This window comes from Solanum verrucosum, unplaced genomic scaffold, assembly GCF_900185275.1.
Source record: "Solanum verrucosum unplaced genomic scaffold, falcon-dt-bn FXZP01000165.1, whole genome shotgun sequence".
In the NCBI taxonomy this organism is placed as follows: Eukaryota; Viridiplantae; Streptophyta; class Magnoliopsida; order Solanales; family Solanaceae; genus Solanum; species Solanum verrucosum.
The window spans coordinates 61592-76029 of NW_026020340.1; the positions used below are offsets into that span (position 1 = coordinate 61592).

The window sequence follows — 14438 nt, forward strand, 5'->3', positions numbered from 1 at the left end:
ACTTTCAAAGTTGGAGTACTTAGTTGCCAACTAAGGCCAGGTTTGTGTGTTTCTTTATGTATTATGCCATGAAAAAAAGATAACAAGTAATTCATTTTCCAAGTTCAAATTTAACAGGTAACTGAAGCAGAAAGCATACACACAAATGCATGTATATAAGTTTACCAATTGAAAATCTTGAGACTTCAAATTTGTCTGTAACAATAAATAAACTTGTAAATTTGAACTCTCATTTACAATCAAGAAAAGACAAAAACTTGAATCTGTTGGAGACTCCAAAATCTGACAAAATATGGCATACAAAAAAAGTATGATTACCTGTAAACACTAAAATAAACTAATTCTTGGCTTTATTATCATCTGCAAACATAGAAACCTCCACTATATATACTTCCCAACTAAGTTACTCCAATCAACCCAAGATTTTCCCTTTCTGCTCTACAGTTGAAAGTCAAAAATATAAGATAAGGGAAATACAAAAACCCAAAAAATAAAAAGCCTTAGATTATAAAGTTACATTCTTTTCATTCATACTGATTCTATCTCATTCACTGTATATACTTATGTAAGTTCCTGATTATTTAGTGTTGTTCCATTGAGGAGTAGCATATCCACATACACCCTTTGTCGGAAAATTATATTTTTTATATAGAAAATAATATTGTGTATATAGTTCAAAAATTACTTTTGATTGATAGATATATTTAATCTTGAACACTCTTAGCGAAATTTCTTGCTTCGCCATTGCTATTGAGCATAACTTAAATAACACATTTTTGTTTTTCCATTGTTGAGTAGAACAGCATTGTGGGAAATATTCAAGAAAACTTGGTCCTGGACAGGGTGAAAAAGCTCTGTAGAGGATAAGGATGGCTTCATCAATGAGGGAAAATGAGCTGGTGAGGTCTATGAGCAAAAAGGCGAGTTTTTCGTCAGCTAGCAGGAGGGGATCTTGGGCTTCAGCAAGCCTTCGTGAGGCATTTGGTGCACCAGGAGGGGATGTTTTCGTGAAAAGTGGGAGGCAAGATGATGAAGATGAGCTGAAATGGGCTGCAATCGAGAGGCTTCCTACTTATGACAGAATGAGGAAGGGAATCTTGAAGCAAGTCTTGGACAATGGGAGAGTTGTTCATGAGCAAGTTGATGTAGCTCATATGGGAATGCACGAAAAGAAGCAACTTATGGAAAGTATACTTAATGGTATTGATGAAGATAATGAGAGGTTCCTTCTCAGGCTTAAAGATCGTATCGAAAGGTGAAAAAATATACAAACTGCTTTTCAGATTTTGAAAGAATCAAAGTTCTTGTTTTTTGGAGTAAAAAGTATGAGATAATAAACTTTGTCAAACAGGGTTGGAATCGATATTCCAAAAATCGAAATCAGGTTTGAGCACTTGTCAATTGAAGGAGACGCGTATGTTGGCAGCAGAGCTCTTCCAACACTGTGGAATTCAACTATCAACTCATTAGAGGTAGTTAAATTTGCATTATCTGAATCTTTTGTATATCTAAGACATTGATCAGAAGATATTTATTCAAGTATTGGTACTTAAGTTTGAGGATCACTCTTTGTTTTCTTATGTTAAATAGGGACTTCTTGGGCTTCTTAGGCTTTCGCCGTCTAAGAAGAAATCTGTCAAAATACTGGATGACATTTCTGGAATTGTAAAACCATCTAAGTATGAAGTCTTTTTCCTAATATTTAGGCCTCCTTTTATAATATCTTTTGGCATAGTTGAGTTTCTGACCAGTTGTTATCACTGTTTTCTGTAAAAAATTTGGACTCTTATTATTAGGATGACACTGCTTCTTGGACCTCCAGCCTCCGGAAAAACTACATTGTTGAAGGCACTTGCAGGAAAGCTGGAGCAAGATCTTAGGGTGTGTCATTTTCTTTCAGACAGATCATTCTTGGTGTTCTTTTAATGAAAAAACTGATAATCTTGTTAAAACTTGACATTCTTGAACTTTGTTCCTTTCAAATTGATGTAGGTAAAGGGGAAGGTCACCCACTGTGGTCATGAACTCAAAGAGTTTATTCCTCAGAGAACTTGTGCTTATATCTGCCAGCATGATCTTCATCATGGTGAGATGACAGTAAGAGAGACCTTGGATTTCTCGGGGCGTTGCTTTGGAGTTGGTGCCAGATATGAACTGCTAGCTGAGCTCTCGAGACGAGAAAAAGATTCAGGAATTAAACCAGATCCTGAGGTAGATGCATTCATGAAAGCCATATCAGTGGCTGGGCAAAAGACCAATTTGGTCACTGACTCTATTCTTAAGGTTCGCTTTCCCTCCTAAAATATGAAGTTCCATTTATTTTCCACATATGTTAAGGTGACTAACTAGCTCTTTGCACCAGATACTTGGACTGGATATTTGTTCTGATACAATGGTGGGTGATGAAATGAGAAGGGGTATTTCTGGTGGACAAAAGAAGCGTGTAACGACAGGTATATGATGAGTTAAACTAGCCAAGTTCTAAAGTTGGTTTTGATTATCTATTCTTAAGAAAGATCATTACCAAAATCAAATGTGACAACACATACTTTAAGGTTGTTAATGGATATGAATGCAGGAGAAATGTTGGTCGGACCTGCAAAAGTTTTCTTGATGGATGAAATATCGACTGGCCTTGACAGTTCAACAACATTTCAAATAGTCAAATATATGAGACAGATGGTTCATATCATGAATGTGACCATGATTATCTCCCTACTTCAGCCAGCCCCAGAAACCTTTGATCTATTTGATGAGATTATCTTGCTTTCAGAAGGGAAAGTTGTCTACCAAGGTCCACGTGAAAATGTTCTTGAGTTCTTCGAGAGTGTTGGATTCAAATGTCCTGAAAGGAAAGGAGTTGCGGATTTTCTTCAAGAGGTTACTTCCAAGAAAGATCAAGAGCAATACTGGTCCAAGAAGAACGTTCCGTATCAATTTGTGTCAGTACTTGACTTTGTTGAGAACTTCAAATCCTTCCATATCGGTCTAAAGCTTTTCGGTGAAGTTCAAGTTCCTTATGACAGAAGTAGAACCCACCCTGCAGCATTGGTGAAAGAAAAGTATGGTATTTCTAACAAAGAGCTCTTCAAGGCATGCTTATCAAGGGAGTGGTTGTTGATGAAGCGCAACTCCTTCGTCTACATTTTCAAGACTGTTCAGATCACCATCATGGCTATCTTTACATTCACTGTATTCTTTAGAACGAAAATGAAGCACGGTGAAGCAGAAGATGGAGGAAAATTTTATGGTGCACTGTTTTTCAGCCTTCTCAATGTGATGTTCAATGGCATGGCTGAGCTTGCAATGACTATTTTCAGACTACCAGTCTTCTTTAAACAACGAGATGCTTTGTTCTATCCAGCATGGGCTTTTGCTCTTCCAATTTGGCTCCTTAGGATCCCCATCTCACTGATGGAGTCAGGAATATGGATCCTCCTCACATACTACACTGTTGGATTTGCACCTGCAGCTGATAGGTATGTCCACTATATTCCAAGCTATGATACAGCTTCAGCTAATAGTATTATTTGTGGTAGTGACTGTTCCTTTTTTAGTATGCTTTGTCATGCAGTCTTTAGCATTTTGTCTTGGATTCTTCACTCCAATTGGTTTTGATTTTCGAACTGCTTTGTAATGCTTTTATTTGAGCCGAGGGTCTATTGTAAACAGCCTCTCTACCTCTCAAGGTAGGGGTAAGATCTGCATACACACTACCCTCACCAAACCCCACTTGTGGGATTACACTAGGTATGTTGTTGATACAGCAACAGATCCTAGCTGACGATCGCGAGCTTACAAAATTTGCTAACAAGTTCATCACATTAAATAGGTTTTTCCGGCAGTATTTGGCCTATGTGGGAATTCACCAGATGGCGTTGGGACTCTTTCGTTTCATTGCAGCCCTTGGAAGAACACAAGTTGTGGCCAACACTCTTGGTACCTTCACATTGTTATCAGTTTTTGTCCTGGGTGGATTTATCATTGCCAAAGGTTAGCAACTGAAACTAGATATATAAAGCTAATGAATTGAGACTAGTTAATCATTTCTAGATTGAAATTCCATCATACTTTGATTCTGATATATGTAACTTGTTATTCCAACAGATGACCTCCAACCTTGGATGAAGTGGGCATATTACCTTTCCCCCATGTCATACGGACAGAACGCAATAGTTCTTGTTGAGTTTCTTGATAAAAGATGGAACAAGGTAAATGAGCTTGTATTTACTTATATCTTAGATATTCATTTTTTATTTCTGTCTTTTGATATTCTAATAATATTTTACTCTACTCTCTTCTAGCCCAATGAGGATCCAAGCTTTCAAGGGAAAACAGTTGGAATAGAGCTTCTTATAGACAGAGGGATGTTCACAGAGGACATCTGGTACTGGATTTGTGTTATTGCACTGTTCGCGTTCTCATTGTTTTTCAACCTCTGCTTTGTTGCAGCACTCACATACCTAAAACGTAAGAGATGATACTTGATATTGAATTTCTTCGTTTTCTGGACACAAGCTTTAGTTTTGACCATCTTTTAAAACTTGATTGCAGCTCTTGGAGATACTAAATCTATTATGGTGAATGAAGAAGACAGTCAAAACAAGGAAAAGAAGATGAAAGTAACGCCGCACGAAGGTTCAAGATTAAGAACATCTCTTTGTTTTCAAGATTTTGAATTGTATATCAACAAATGCCATTGATGTGCTACTTACTTATACAGTTCTAATATATCAGGAAAGAATACTTCAGAAGATATAATTTCAAACTGTGCAGCCAGTGCAACCAACAAAAAGGGCATGGTGCTGCCCTTCCAGCCTTTGTCCCTTTCATTTGAGCATGTGAATTACTATGTTGATATGCCTGCTGTAAGTTCTTTTCTCTATTGCTAGTGGTTTACTGTAATTGTGAAAAGAATATCTGAGTCAGATGTTGCAAGTATGGTTTTGTTTGGCACATCCTCAATAAATCCTGCATCCAATGTTGCCGGTATATAGTCAAAATTCCTTACTGGTCGATGAATGATCTCTGAATCAGGAAATGAGAAGTCAAGGAATTGAAGAAACGCGACTCCAGCTTCTACGAGAAGTGAGTGGTGCTTTTAGACCAGGTGTACTAACAGCATTAATGGGCGTGAGTGGTGCTGGAAAGACTACTTTGATGGATGTTTTAGCTGGAAGAAAAACCGGTGGATACATTGAAGGGAATATCTGTGTTTCTGGCTATCCAAAGTTTCAGGAGACCTTCGCTCGAGTTAGTGGCTACTGTGAACAAAATGACATTCATTCTCCACATGTCACTATTTATGAATCTCTTCTATACTCAGCGTGGTTGCGTCTTCCTTCAGATGTCAACAACGAAACTCGAATGGTATAATATTCTCCTTTTATTTTGCCTGCAAGATTTTCTTTTCATCCACTGAACAAGCATTTGCCGTTCTCTTGTTTTGTTCAGATGTTCGTGGAAGAAGTGATGGAGTTGGTTGAACTTACATTATTGAGAAACTCTCTAGTTGGCCTTCCAGGAGTTGATGGATTATCGACTGAACAAAGAAAGCGGCTTACTATAGCCGTGGAGTTGGTTGCTAATCCTTCCATCATCTTCATGGATGAGCCAACGTCCGGTCTGGATGCTCGAGCTGCTGCAATCGTCATGAGAGCTGTAAGGAACACTGTGGATACCGGGAGAACTGTAGTTTGCACAATTCATCAACCAAGTATAGACATATTTGAATCATTCGATGAGGTACTAATATCTTGAATCTTGTCCAACATCTACAACTAGTTCATATAATCATTCACTTGAACTTGGATTTATCACGACTATACAATGCCACTATCCATGCAGTTATTCTTGATGAAGAGAGGAGGACAAGTCATTTATGCTGGACCCCTCGGTCGCAATTCTCAACACTTGACAGAGTATTTTGAAGTAAGATGACTATACATTTTGTACAATAGTTGTTATTCTATTATAAGTCCTCTAGAATCATCCAAATGATTTTTTATATACCAATTGTTTCAGTCTGTTCCCGGGGTTAACAAGATCAAAGATGGATATAATCCTGCTACTTGGATGCTTGAGGTCAGTGCTGCATCCGTTGAGACTCAGTTCGGTGTAAACTTTGCAGAAATCTATACCAACTCTGATCTATATAGGTATGAGAAACAATCAAACTGATCAATTACCATTGTTTGGTGTTCTATTCCCTACAATTATGTTTGATATGCTAAGTCTCTCGTAAACTCCCCGAATTCGCAGGAGAAATGAAGAACTAAATAAGGAGCTAAGTACTCCAGCACCAGGGTCAAAAGACCTGTACTTCCCTACTAAGTACTCTCAGCCTCTATTGACTCAATTCAAGGCATGTTTCTGGAAACAACATTGGTCTTACTGGAGGAATCCACAGTACAATGTCATCAGATTTTTCATGACAACGGTCATTGGAATTATATTTGGCGTCATTTTCTGGGACAAAGGAGGAAAACTGTGAGTCATTCTCCTAAAACTTGAATACTGAGATCCAATTTTTAGCACTGAAGGTGAATGAACTCTTAAACGTACTATTCTTTCTATCAGTGAAAAACAGCAGGACCTTTCAAATCTTATGGGAGCAATGTATGCTGCTGTTCTATTTCTTGGAGGAACAAACACTTCTGCTGTACAATCTGTTGTAGCTATCGAGAGAACAGTGTTCTATCGTGAAAGAGCAGCAGGAATGTTTTCAGCCTTGCCATATGCTTTTGCTCAGGTATATGAACTGAACATAAAGTTCAAATGCATTGTAAAATCATCGATTTTGTCAACAAATCAAGCTTATTACTATTTGTTCCTTGACAGGTGACTGTGGAAACAATCTATGTCGGGATCCAAACATTCCTTTACAGCCTAATCCTTTACTCGATGATTGGATTTGAGTGGCAAGCTGACAAGTTCTTCTGGTTCTACTACTACGTGTTTATGTGCTTCGTCTACTTCACACTCTATGGAATGATGCTTGTAGCCCTCACTCCAAATTACCAGATAGCAGCAATTGTCATGTCTTTCTTCCTCAGCTTCTGGAACCTCTTCTCTGGTTTCCTCATTCCTAGGATGGTAAGGGAAATCTTGATATCCCACAATTATTCTTCTTGTCACAAACTAAATATAATGTTTATGACATCTTTATACTATGAGCGTGATTGGTTAAGCTTATAAGCACTTTCTGACTTATCTGCGCATTTGGTAAACACTAAAAGTGTTTATAAACCACATGAATATCTCTAATGGCATTGAAAAAGTGCTTATCAGTTTCAACACTTCTATCTAAATACGTAATTGCTTATTCTAAAAGTGATTTTCAGCACTTGATGCTTATCAGCTAACTCGAACGGGCTTTTACATGTCTATTGCAGCAAATCCCAATATGGTGGAGGTGGTACTACTGGGGTTCACCAGTTGCATGGACAATATATGGTCTCATTACATCTCAATTGGGAGACAAAACAGAACTTGTTCATATTCCTAGTCATGATGGTACTCCTACCTATATTCAACTGAAGGATTACCTCAAACAATACTTGGGTTATGATTATGACTTTCTTGGAGCAGTTGCTGCTGCTCATCTTGCTTGGGTGCTTCTCTTTTTCTTTGTGTTTGTTTATGCCATCAGAGTCCTTAACTTCCAAAAGAGATAAAAGACGAGAAAATACCCAGCATATTCTATTGTTCTTTTTTCTTCATCACTTTCTTTAGGATAATTCAAGGGAAATAATGTATGTACTAGATATAGCATTTCATAATTGTAAAGTTTCATTCTTCCAAATTTGTATCAGTTGATGTCTTTGAAATAAAAACAACTTTCATTCAACTTACTGATATTGCATTCCTTTCCTTTTGTGCCTGGTTTCAACCATTTTGTTTTTAAGCTTAATTTCTAAATTTATTTGAAAACAAATTGAATCAACTCTCTTTGTTTTGGATATTGATAAAATCAGCCTCGATTATGAATTAAGGTGTGTTTGGTATGAAGGAAAATGGTTTCTACGAGAAATATTATCTCAAAAGGGTTTATGTATAATCAAAGGAAACACTACAAGGGTGTGGGTCGGAGGGTATGGGGGTGGGGTACGTGTGTTGGAGGGTGGGAAGGAGACAATAAGTGTGGGGATGCCCCCTACGGAAAATGTTCTCCAAAAATTTTAACCAAACAGAGAATTAAAGAAGACTTTCCACAATACCAAAACACACCCTTACTCTCTACTTTGCTGTCATACTAAGGTGAATATAGAAGAGATTTTTTTCAAGATTGTTTATAGATGTTAAATCAACACAAGCACAGAAAATAGAGAAAGCATAAGCAATAAGAAGCTTTGCCTTTACCCCATAAATGTTATGTGCTTGATTTGCACCAAAGTTTTACAAAAGGCAATCTACAGCACTAATGTAGCAAAAAAGAGAGGTACCATAAGCTAGCTTATAGGTTTTTAAAGTTTGATACAAAGCTATTGATATGAACTGAGTTCTACTCCATTCACAATCCTTCAGTTTACTTTGTAACTTTCTTTCATCTTACTATCTACATTGCTTTCCTTTTCTTTTCCCTTTCTGTGATTCAATTTCTGTGTTCTGAAAAGATGACGTGGGTTCTCTCCAGTTGCGATGAAAACTTTAATCCTTAATCTTCACCTCAGATTTGACAGGAGCATCTACAAAATCACGAATCTCCTTTTTGCTCTTGATTAAACTTCTCCTCTTGGTGTCAATATCAACTTTATCCAAGTCTTCAGCTATTCCCATGAATCCATAGAACGAAATTTCCTCAGCTTTACCCCCCTTCACATTTCTGTTGTCGATGCCTTTTCCCTTGGTTGTAGTTATTACTCTAAAGTCTTTCCTTCCACGCTCTTCTTCCATGAAGTAGTTATGAAGCTTTTCTGCATCCTGAATGCCAGGAATAGTGCCCAAGAACTTCACCAGTAATACACTGCCATTACCAGGCTTCCCCATACAAACCTTCATTCTACCACCACTAAAACCTTTACCTGCCATTGAAGATTACAGAGGAAACAGGAATATTGTCATCAATTACAACAAGACAAAGAGGTAAGCACACTAAGTAAACAAATGAAAGAAACTTTTTTATCTGCAGGATATATTTATGAATTGCTACTGACAGTTGGATGGAAGCAGGGCAGTCATCCTTCTCCTCATGATAACATACCCCACCCAAGGACAGAACTCAAAATTAGATAAACAAAAAAGTTGTACAACACACGCACCTCTTAGAAAGTTCTCAACAGCTTCAGTAGTCGTAACTTTTTGCCCATCTAGGCCAGTTACCAATCCAGAGCAGTTATGTATAACAACCACTGGTGGCCAGAGAATAAGATCTTCTTTCTGGGCTAAAGCATTAGGGGCAGGAACAGCCACCGGTAACCATAGTTTGCCATCAGGGGGTGCATCATTGTTCCACCCCATGAGGACACATATTGCCTTGTGAAGACCCAAGTGTTTTGCTTTCAACCACACCTTTTGCGACATATAACAATGTACTGCCAAGGATCGAGTATCTTTGAACTCTTTCAATTGACTGAAAAAGTAAAATTAGTTAGCAGTTGTAACGATAAAACTAGTACATGGCCAAATGTACGACGAGATATAAATTTAGATAATTAGTTGGGCCATGCAAAACTGTCCATGTGAAGAAGAACAGAATGTGAAATCACCAACCTACTCCAGCACAAGAAGGAAACTTTCAGAAGTCAAGAGGACAACAGGTTATCAAGCATCCTTAGCTTGACTAGGTGTACCAACATTACCAAGTCCAACTGAGATGGGAGTCATATTAAGGACTCCGGGGCATGTTCTAACCAACACAAGTTCAGCTTTAAATAACCATCTCCTCAAAGGCCTACAACTATCTCCAACACTTTGTTTACTCTATCGCTATTTCCTATGATATTTGTATAATTCTTTTCCTTTATTGTACCTTGGCGGCACAGTATCTCCATAACCTTGTACTTTTATCTGACCATAGTACCCTACAAATAGATGTTCTCTACATTCTAATCAGGTTTCCAGGAGAATTAACTCATTTCCAGCCAACCATTTCGAGCTCTAATCAATTTTTTCCAAGTAAAGGTTCTTGATCACTAAGAACCAAATCCTTAATGAACCTTTATGTAACCCTGTTCAGTTCAACGAAAATCGAGAGAGGAAAAGCAGGCTTTCAGGAATTCGATATTGAGTTCCTTATCAAAACAAATTTGATACTAAATTGACCAATGCATAGAAATGGGTTGCAACTACAATTTAATCATCCTCATATGACTTACAGAAAATATGTAACAATGTTATAAGTTCTGCTAGGACATTTCCACAATTCATCTGCTCAAACAATATCCTATAAATTCTTCATAACAAGAACTCAATAATTGACAAGCACAACATGAATATTTTATGTTCTGGATCCATGGCATAAGTATCAATGTTATTAGTGTTTGCATTTAACAGTAATCCGAATAAGTTACAAAAAGATATCAAAAACATTTAGGAGAATCAAAATAAACTTATGGCACATTATGCTTGAACAACCCAAATGACCATATGTAGCTGTGTTCTTGACGAGAGAGTATATGCCACACAATGGTTCAACTACAACTAGTGGTGGCAAATGGGCGGGTTAGGTCGAATTTGGGTGAGTTGAAAATTGGTCAACATATAATAGGTAATAATTCAACCCGCCCATGTTTCATATGGGTAAAAGTGGGTTGGTAAAAGACTTGTTGACCCATAGTTACCCATATTTTCATGAGTAAATAGTACTTTGCTTTAGAAAACAACATCCGGAATATACTTTAATTTTTTTCAGATGAGAAATGTTGAAAATACTTTACTTAGTTTTATTGTATCATAAATTCATTAAAGAAAATCCTATAACTTTTCAATATTCGATGAAATAATTTTAGGAGCAAAACGTGCTTAGTATTTTTCAAAATATTGTCAAGCAGCCGATCTTAGTTTCGTGGATTTTCTTTTCTTTGAAGAACACTTACAATAGTAGATACTATTTCATTTGAAATTTTAGTCTCATCAATAATACTATCAGTTCCTGCAATCTATGCACAGTTGCACACAGCAAAAGAAAACAATAGTATTCAAAACAAACATAATTTGTAGCTTTGATCTAGTACAAAGCAAGTGAATTATATAAGCAAATATGCATCATATTGTGATCAAACAAAAAGAAACAAACATGTGATCCAACAGTGATGCCAACAACCATGCCCAATAATTAATGAAAATTAAGTTCTCTATTTCGAGAAACAAATATTGATATATGTGAGTATTACTATGAACAATTAGAGCTTTACAACTAATAATTTTCTTTTAGTGATGAATAGACAAGAAATAGCACCAACCCACTAAAATATGGGTGGGTTACCAAAATATGTGCTCATTTGCAAGCACTAACCACAACCATACTTGAAACGGCATGCATTACTATGTCAGAGAAGCAACTATAAGCTAGTCAAAGAATAGGAAGTCCAACAGAAATTCAGAAAATGTGATATTTTGAAGCATGTGGCAGCGGATAATATGTAACTAACATGCTATATGGTTAACATTCAAACACAAATAAGGAGACGGACCTATTGGCACAAACAATGCAGAATAAGCCACCAGCCCTGCCTTGCTCCTTGTATCTTTTCTGAGTTGCAACACTCTCATTCAACTTTTTGGTATAAGATAGGGAGAAATTATGTACCAATTGCGTAAATTCAATTGAGTCTTCAGGCAACTCAGGTTTTGCACAAGCTACCTGATCCTTTAATTCTTTCACCACATGGTCAGACGCTTCTGTTTGTTTATCATCTTTGTCTCTTATCCAAACATTTTTTGTAAGATGATGTTTCTTGTTACATTGAATTGAAACATACTGTCTAAGTGAACTGGGATTCTCATACACCTTTTGCTTTTTACCAGGATTATATGGTCTAATAAGGTATCCTTTTCCCTGATTTATTGAACCACGATATGACAATAAGCCATTAGTGGCAGCAACTCTACCGTTAAGGTCTCTGCTGTATAACCTTTCTGGCTTTCCAAGCCATTTATCATCCTCAAAGTTCTCCGGAGACAGTAAGCAGCTAGCATCTTGATCATCCCACACCTCGTTCCTGTAATCTATATCTTGAGTTCTGTTAATGTTATTCTTCCTATCACTGAACACAATCCGTCCAGAACTGTGCCCCATCATTTCTTCATCTAAAATGTACTTCCTCTTCTCTGACTTTATTGGATGACCATTGCATTCAATTACACCCGATTCAATCTTCTTTGGACGAACCCTATCTCCAAGCATTTCCATTTCATGTTCAAGACGGGGTGATCTCCTCCCCCTCTCAGCATAGAAATTAGAATGTTCGTCCTTGCTGCTATGATCCAGTCGCCTTATATGAATCTCTTCATGACAGGGAACATCCAAATTTTCTATGTCTGATTCTCTTACATTTTGTGTATCAACATTAGTATCATTAGAATCCAAATAAAACTGACCTTGGGTTGATCTCGCTAATGATCTGCCATCAAAAAAGCTCATTGAAACTGGTTGTTTGTTCAAAGAATGGTGATCCCATGATGTACTGTTGATGACATCTCTTCGAGGGAACTCATTGTCACTAATATTCTCTCCAAGGGGTTCCAAAAGAATTTGTGCCCGAGCATGCCTATTGTCAAGTACTGCCTGTTCAGGCAAAGTAGTCCTTACATATGAATGACCATAATCACTAGTATCTCTTGGTCTCCCTTTAGGATATACATGATCCATATTGTCACCCCTAAGAGAACTAACTTTATCAGACTGGTAGCTTGTCAGTCCCTTATGGCCAGCTGCATAATCTTCCAGCGTATTATAACTGTGATTTTCCTCATATTCATTGAGATATAACGGCTGTCTAAGCTTTGTGGAAAATCTTGAATGAATATCCCCAAGCAAATGCATATCATCTTGAATCATAGGGGCATAATTCATCCTAGAGGTTCCAGAGGATGTGGCCAAACATTCCTTATACTGAGAGGGGAGAGCAAGATCCTTAGACTGCAACGCTGGCTCCGTGTAGCGTGAAACATCTTTGGGATGAAATCTAGTTCTTTCCTCTCTTTCAAGCATTTCAATTGCCGACAATTTATCTAGAAGGAAAGGATCAGGGTAACAAGCAATCTCATCCCTAAGCCTAATCTCTTGGGGTTGCACATGGGCTGATAAAGGACCCCTTGCAGTCTCCACATACTTTGTGGCAGATTGAGAATCAAAGGGCAAACTATGAGCTCCTCGGCTTAACCCATCTTCCAAACCCAACTGTTTATGTCTGTCCAACTCAAAATGATGCACACCACCTCTCTCTATATTCACATTATGGCCCTGAACACTTCTAGCACATTCATATTCATAATCATAATCCACACCAGTGCGGCGTGCAGCTTCATATCTGTCCTCGTAATCAAATAACTCATATCTTCTACTCTCTTCCTCATCCCTACTCAAAGAAGCCTGATAATGATGTTGTTGAGACTTTTCATGCGCTTGGTGATAAACAGGCGGCGATTTCAACTGAGGCTGCACTATATCACCTCTATACCTAAACTCTTCATCTCTCACCATTAACCCACTCCTCCTCAACTGGGGTTCCCTTATATCACCTCTATCATTAAATTCTTCATCTCTCACCACTAACCCACTCCTCCTCAACTGGGGTTCCCTTATATCTCCTCTATCATTAAATTCTTCATCTCTCACCACTAACCCACTCCTCCTCAACTGGGGTTCCCTTATATCTCCTCTATCATTGAACTGTTCATCTTTCACCATTAACCCACTCCTCCTCAATGGGGGTTCCCTTATATCACCTCTGTCACTAAATTCTTCATCTCTCACCATTAACCCACTCCTCCTCAACTGGGGTTCCTTCATATCACCTCTATCATTAAACTCTTCATCTCTCACCATTAACCCACTCCTCCTCAATGGGGGTTCCCTAATATCACCTCTGTCACTAAATTCTTCATCTCTCATCATTAACCCACTCCTACTCAACTGCGGTTCCCTAATGTCACCTCTATCATTTAATTCTTCATCTCTCCTCATTAACCCACTCCTCCTCAACTGGGGTTCCCTTATAGCACCTCTATCACTAAAATGTTGATCTCTATCCATCACCTCCCTCCTCAACTGGGGTTCCCTCATATCACCTCTATCACTAAAATGTTGATCTCTATCCATCACCTCCCTCCTCAACTGAGGTTCCCTCATATCACATCTATCACTAAAATCTTGATCCCCATCCATCACCTCCCTCCTCTGCCAACTAACTCGACGAGGCCTTTCCTCTCTCAGAGGACTCAAACTCCTCTCCCTACGTGAATACAGTTCCATTACCCCAATATCACGCATAAAG

The 14438-nt window shown here is 38.0% G+C and overlaps 2 protein-coding genes across 5 annotated transcripts; one reads left to right on the forward strand and one right to left on the reverse strand.

Moving 5' to 3' along the window:
* The first annotated feature begins 794 nt into the window (after positions 1-794).
* LOC125837104 (pleiotropic drug resistance protein 2-like) lies at positions 795-7676 on the forward strand. The gene is given in 19 exon segments (XM_049516249.1): positions 795-1255; positions 1352-1472; positions 1591-1679; positions 1797-1881; positions 1993-2283; positions 2363-2453; positions 2579-3479; positions 3833-3993; positions 4108-4211; positions 4305-4470; positions 4555-4868; positions 5038-5370; positions 5455-5745; positions 5848-5931; positions 6025-6158; positions 6262-6489; positions 6580-6751; positions 6841-7095; positions 7395-7676. Coding segments are annotated over 19 exon segments (4488 nt in total). The 5' UTR covers positions 795-869.
* A 972-nt stretch (positions 7677-8648) lies between these two features.
* LOC125837068 (uncharacterized) lies at positions 8649-14098 on the reverse strand. 4 transcript variants are annotated; one of them, XM_049516214.1, is made up of 4 exons: positions 14029-14098; positions 11634-13683; positions 9261-9571; positions 8649-9023 (listed from the first exon to the last, which is right to left on the reverse strand). In XM_049516214.1, the coding sequence occupies exons 1-4, from the start codon at positions 14057-14059 to the stop codon at positions 8650-8652; spliced, it is 2766 nt and encodes a 921-aa protein (XP_049372171.1). In that variant the 5' UTR covers positions 14060-14098; the 3' UTR covers position 8649. The 4 variants fall into 4 exon arrangements, with proteins under 4 accessions (XP_049372171.1, XP_049372170.1, XP_049372169.1 ...); XM_049516213.1 differs by having other exon boundaries at positions 13960-14083; XM_049516212.1 differs by having other exon boundaries at positions 13891-14083.
* Positions 14099-14438: the final 340 nt, after the last annotated feature.

Bases quoted from the DNA above. Each gene is read 5' to 3' on its own strand.
- LOC125837068 (XM_049516211.1), bottom strand. From the start codon at position 14,059: ATGATGAGAGATGAAGAATTTAGTGACAGAGGTGATATTAGGGAACCC. The intron at 13,753-13,890 runs GTGATATAAGGG...TTAATGATAGAG, and splicing joins TGAAGAATTTAGTGACAGAG to GAGATATAAGGGAACCCCAG. The intron at 9,024-9,260 runs GTGCGTGTGTTG...CTTCAATGGCAG, and splicing joins TGTTGAGAACTTTCTAAGAG to GTAAAGGTTTTAGTGGTGGT.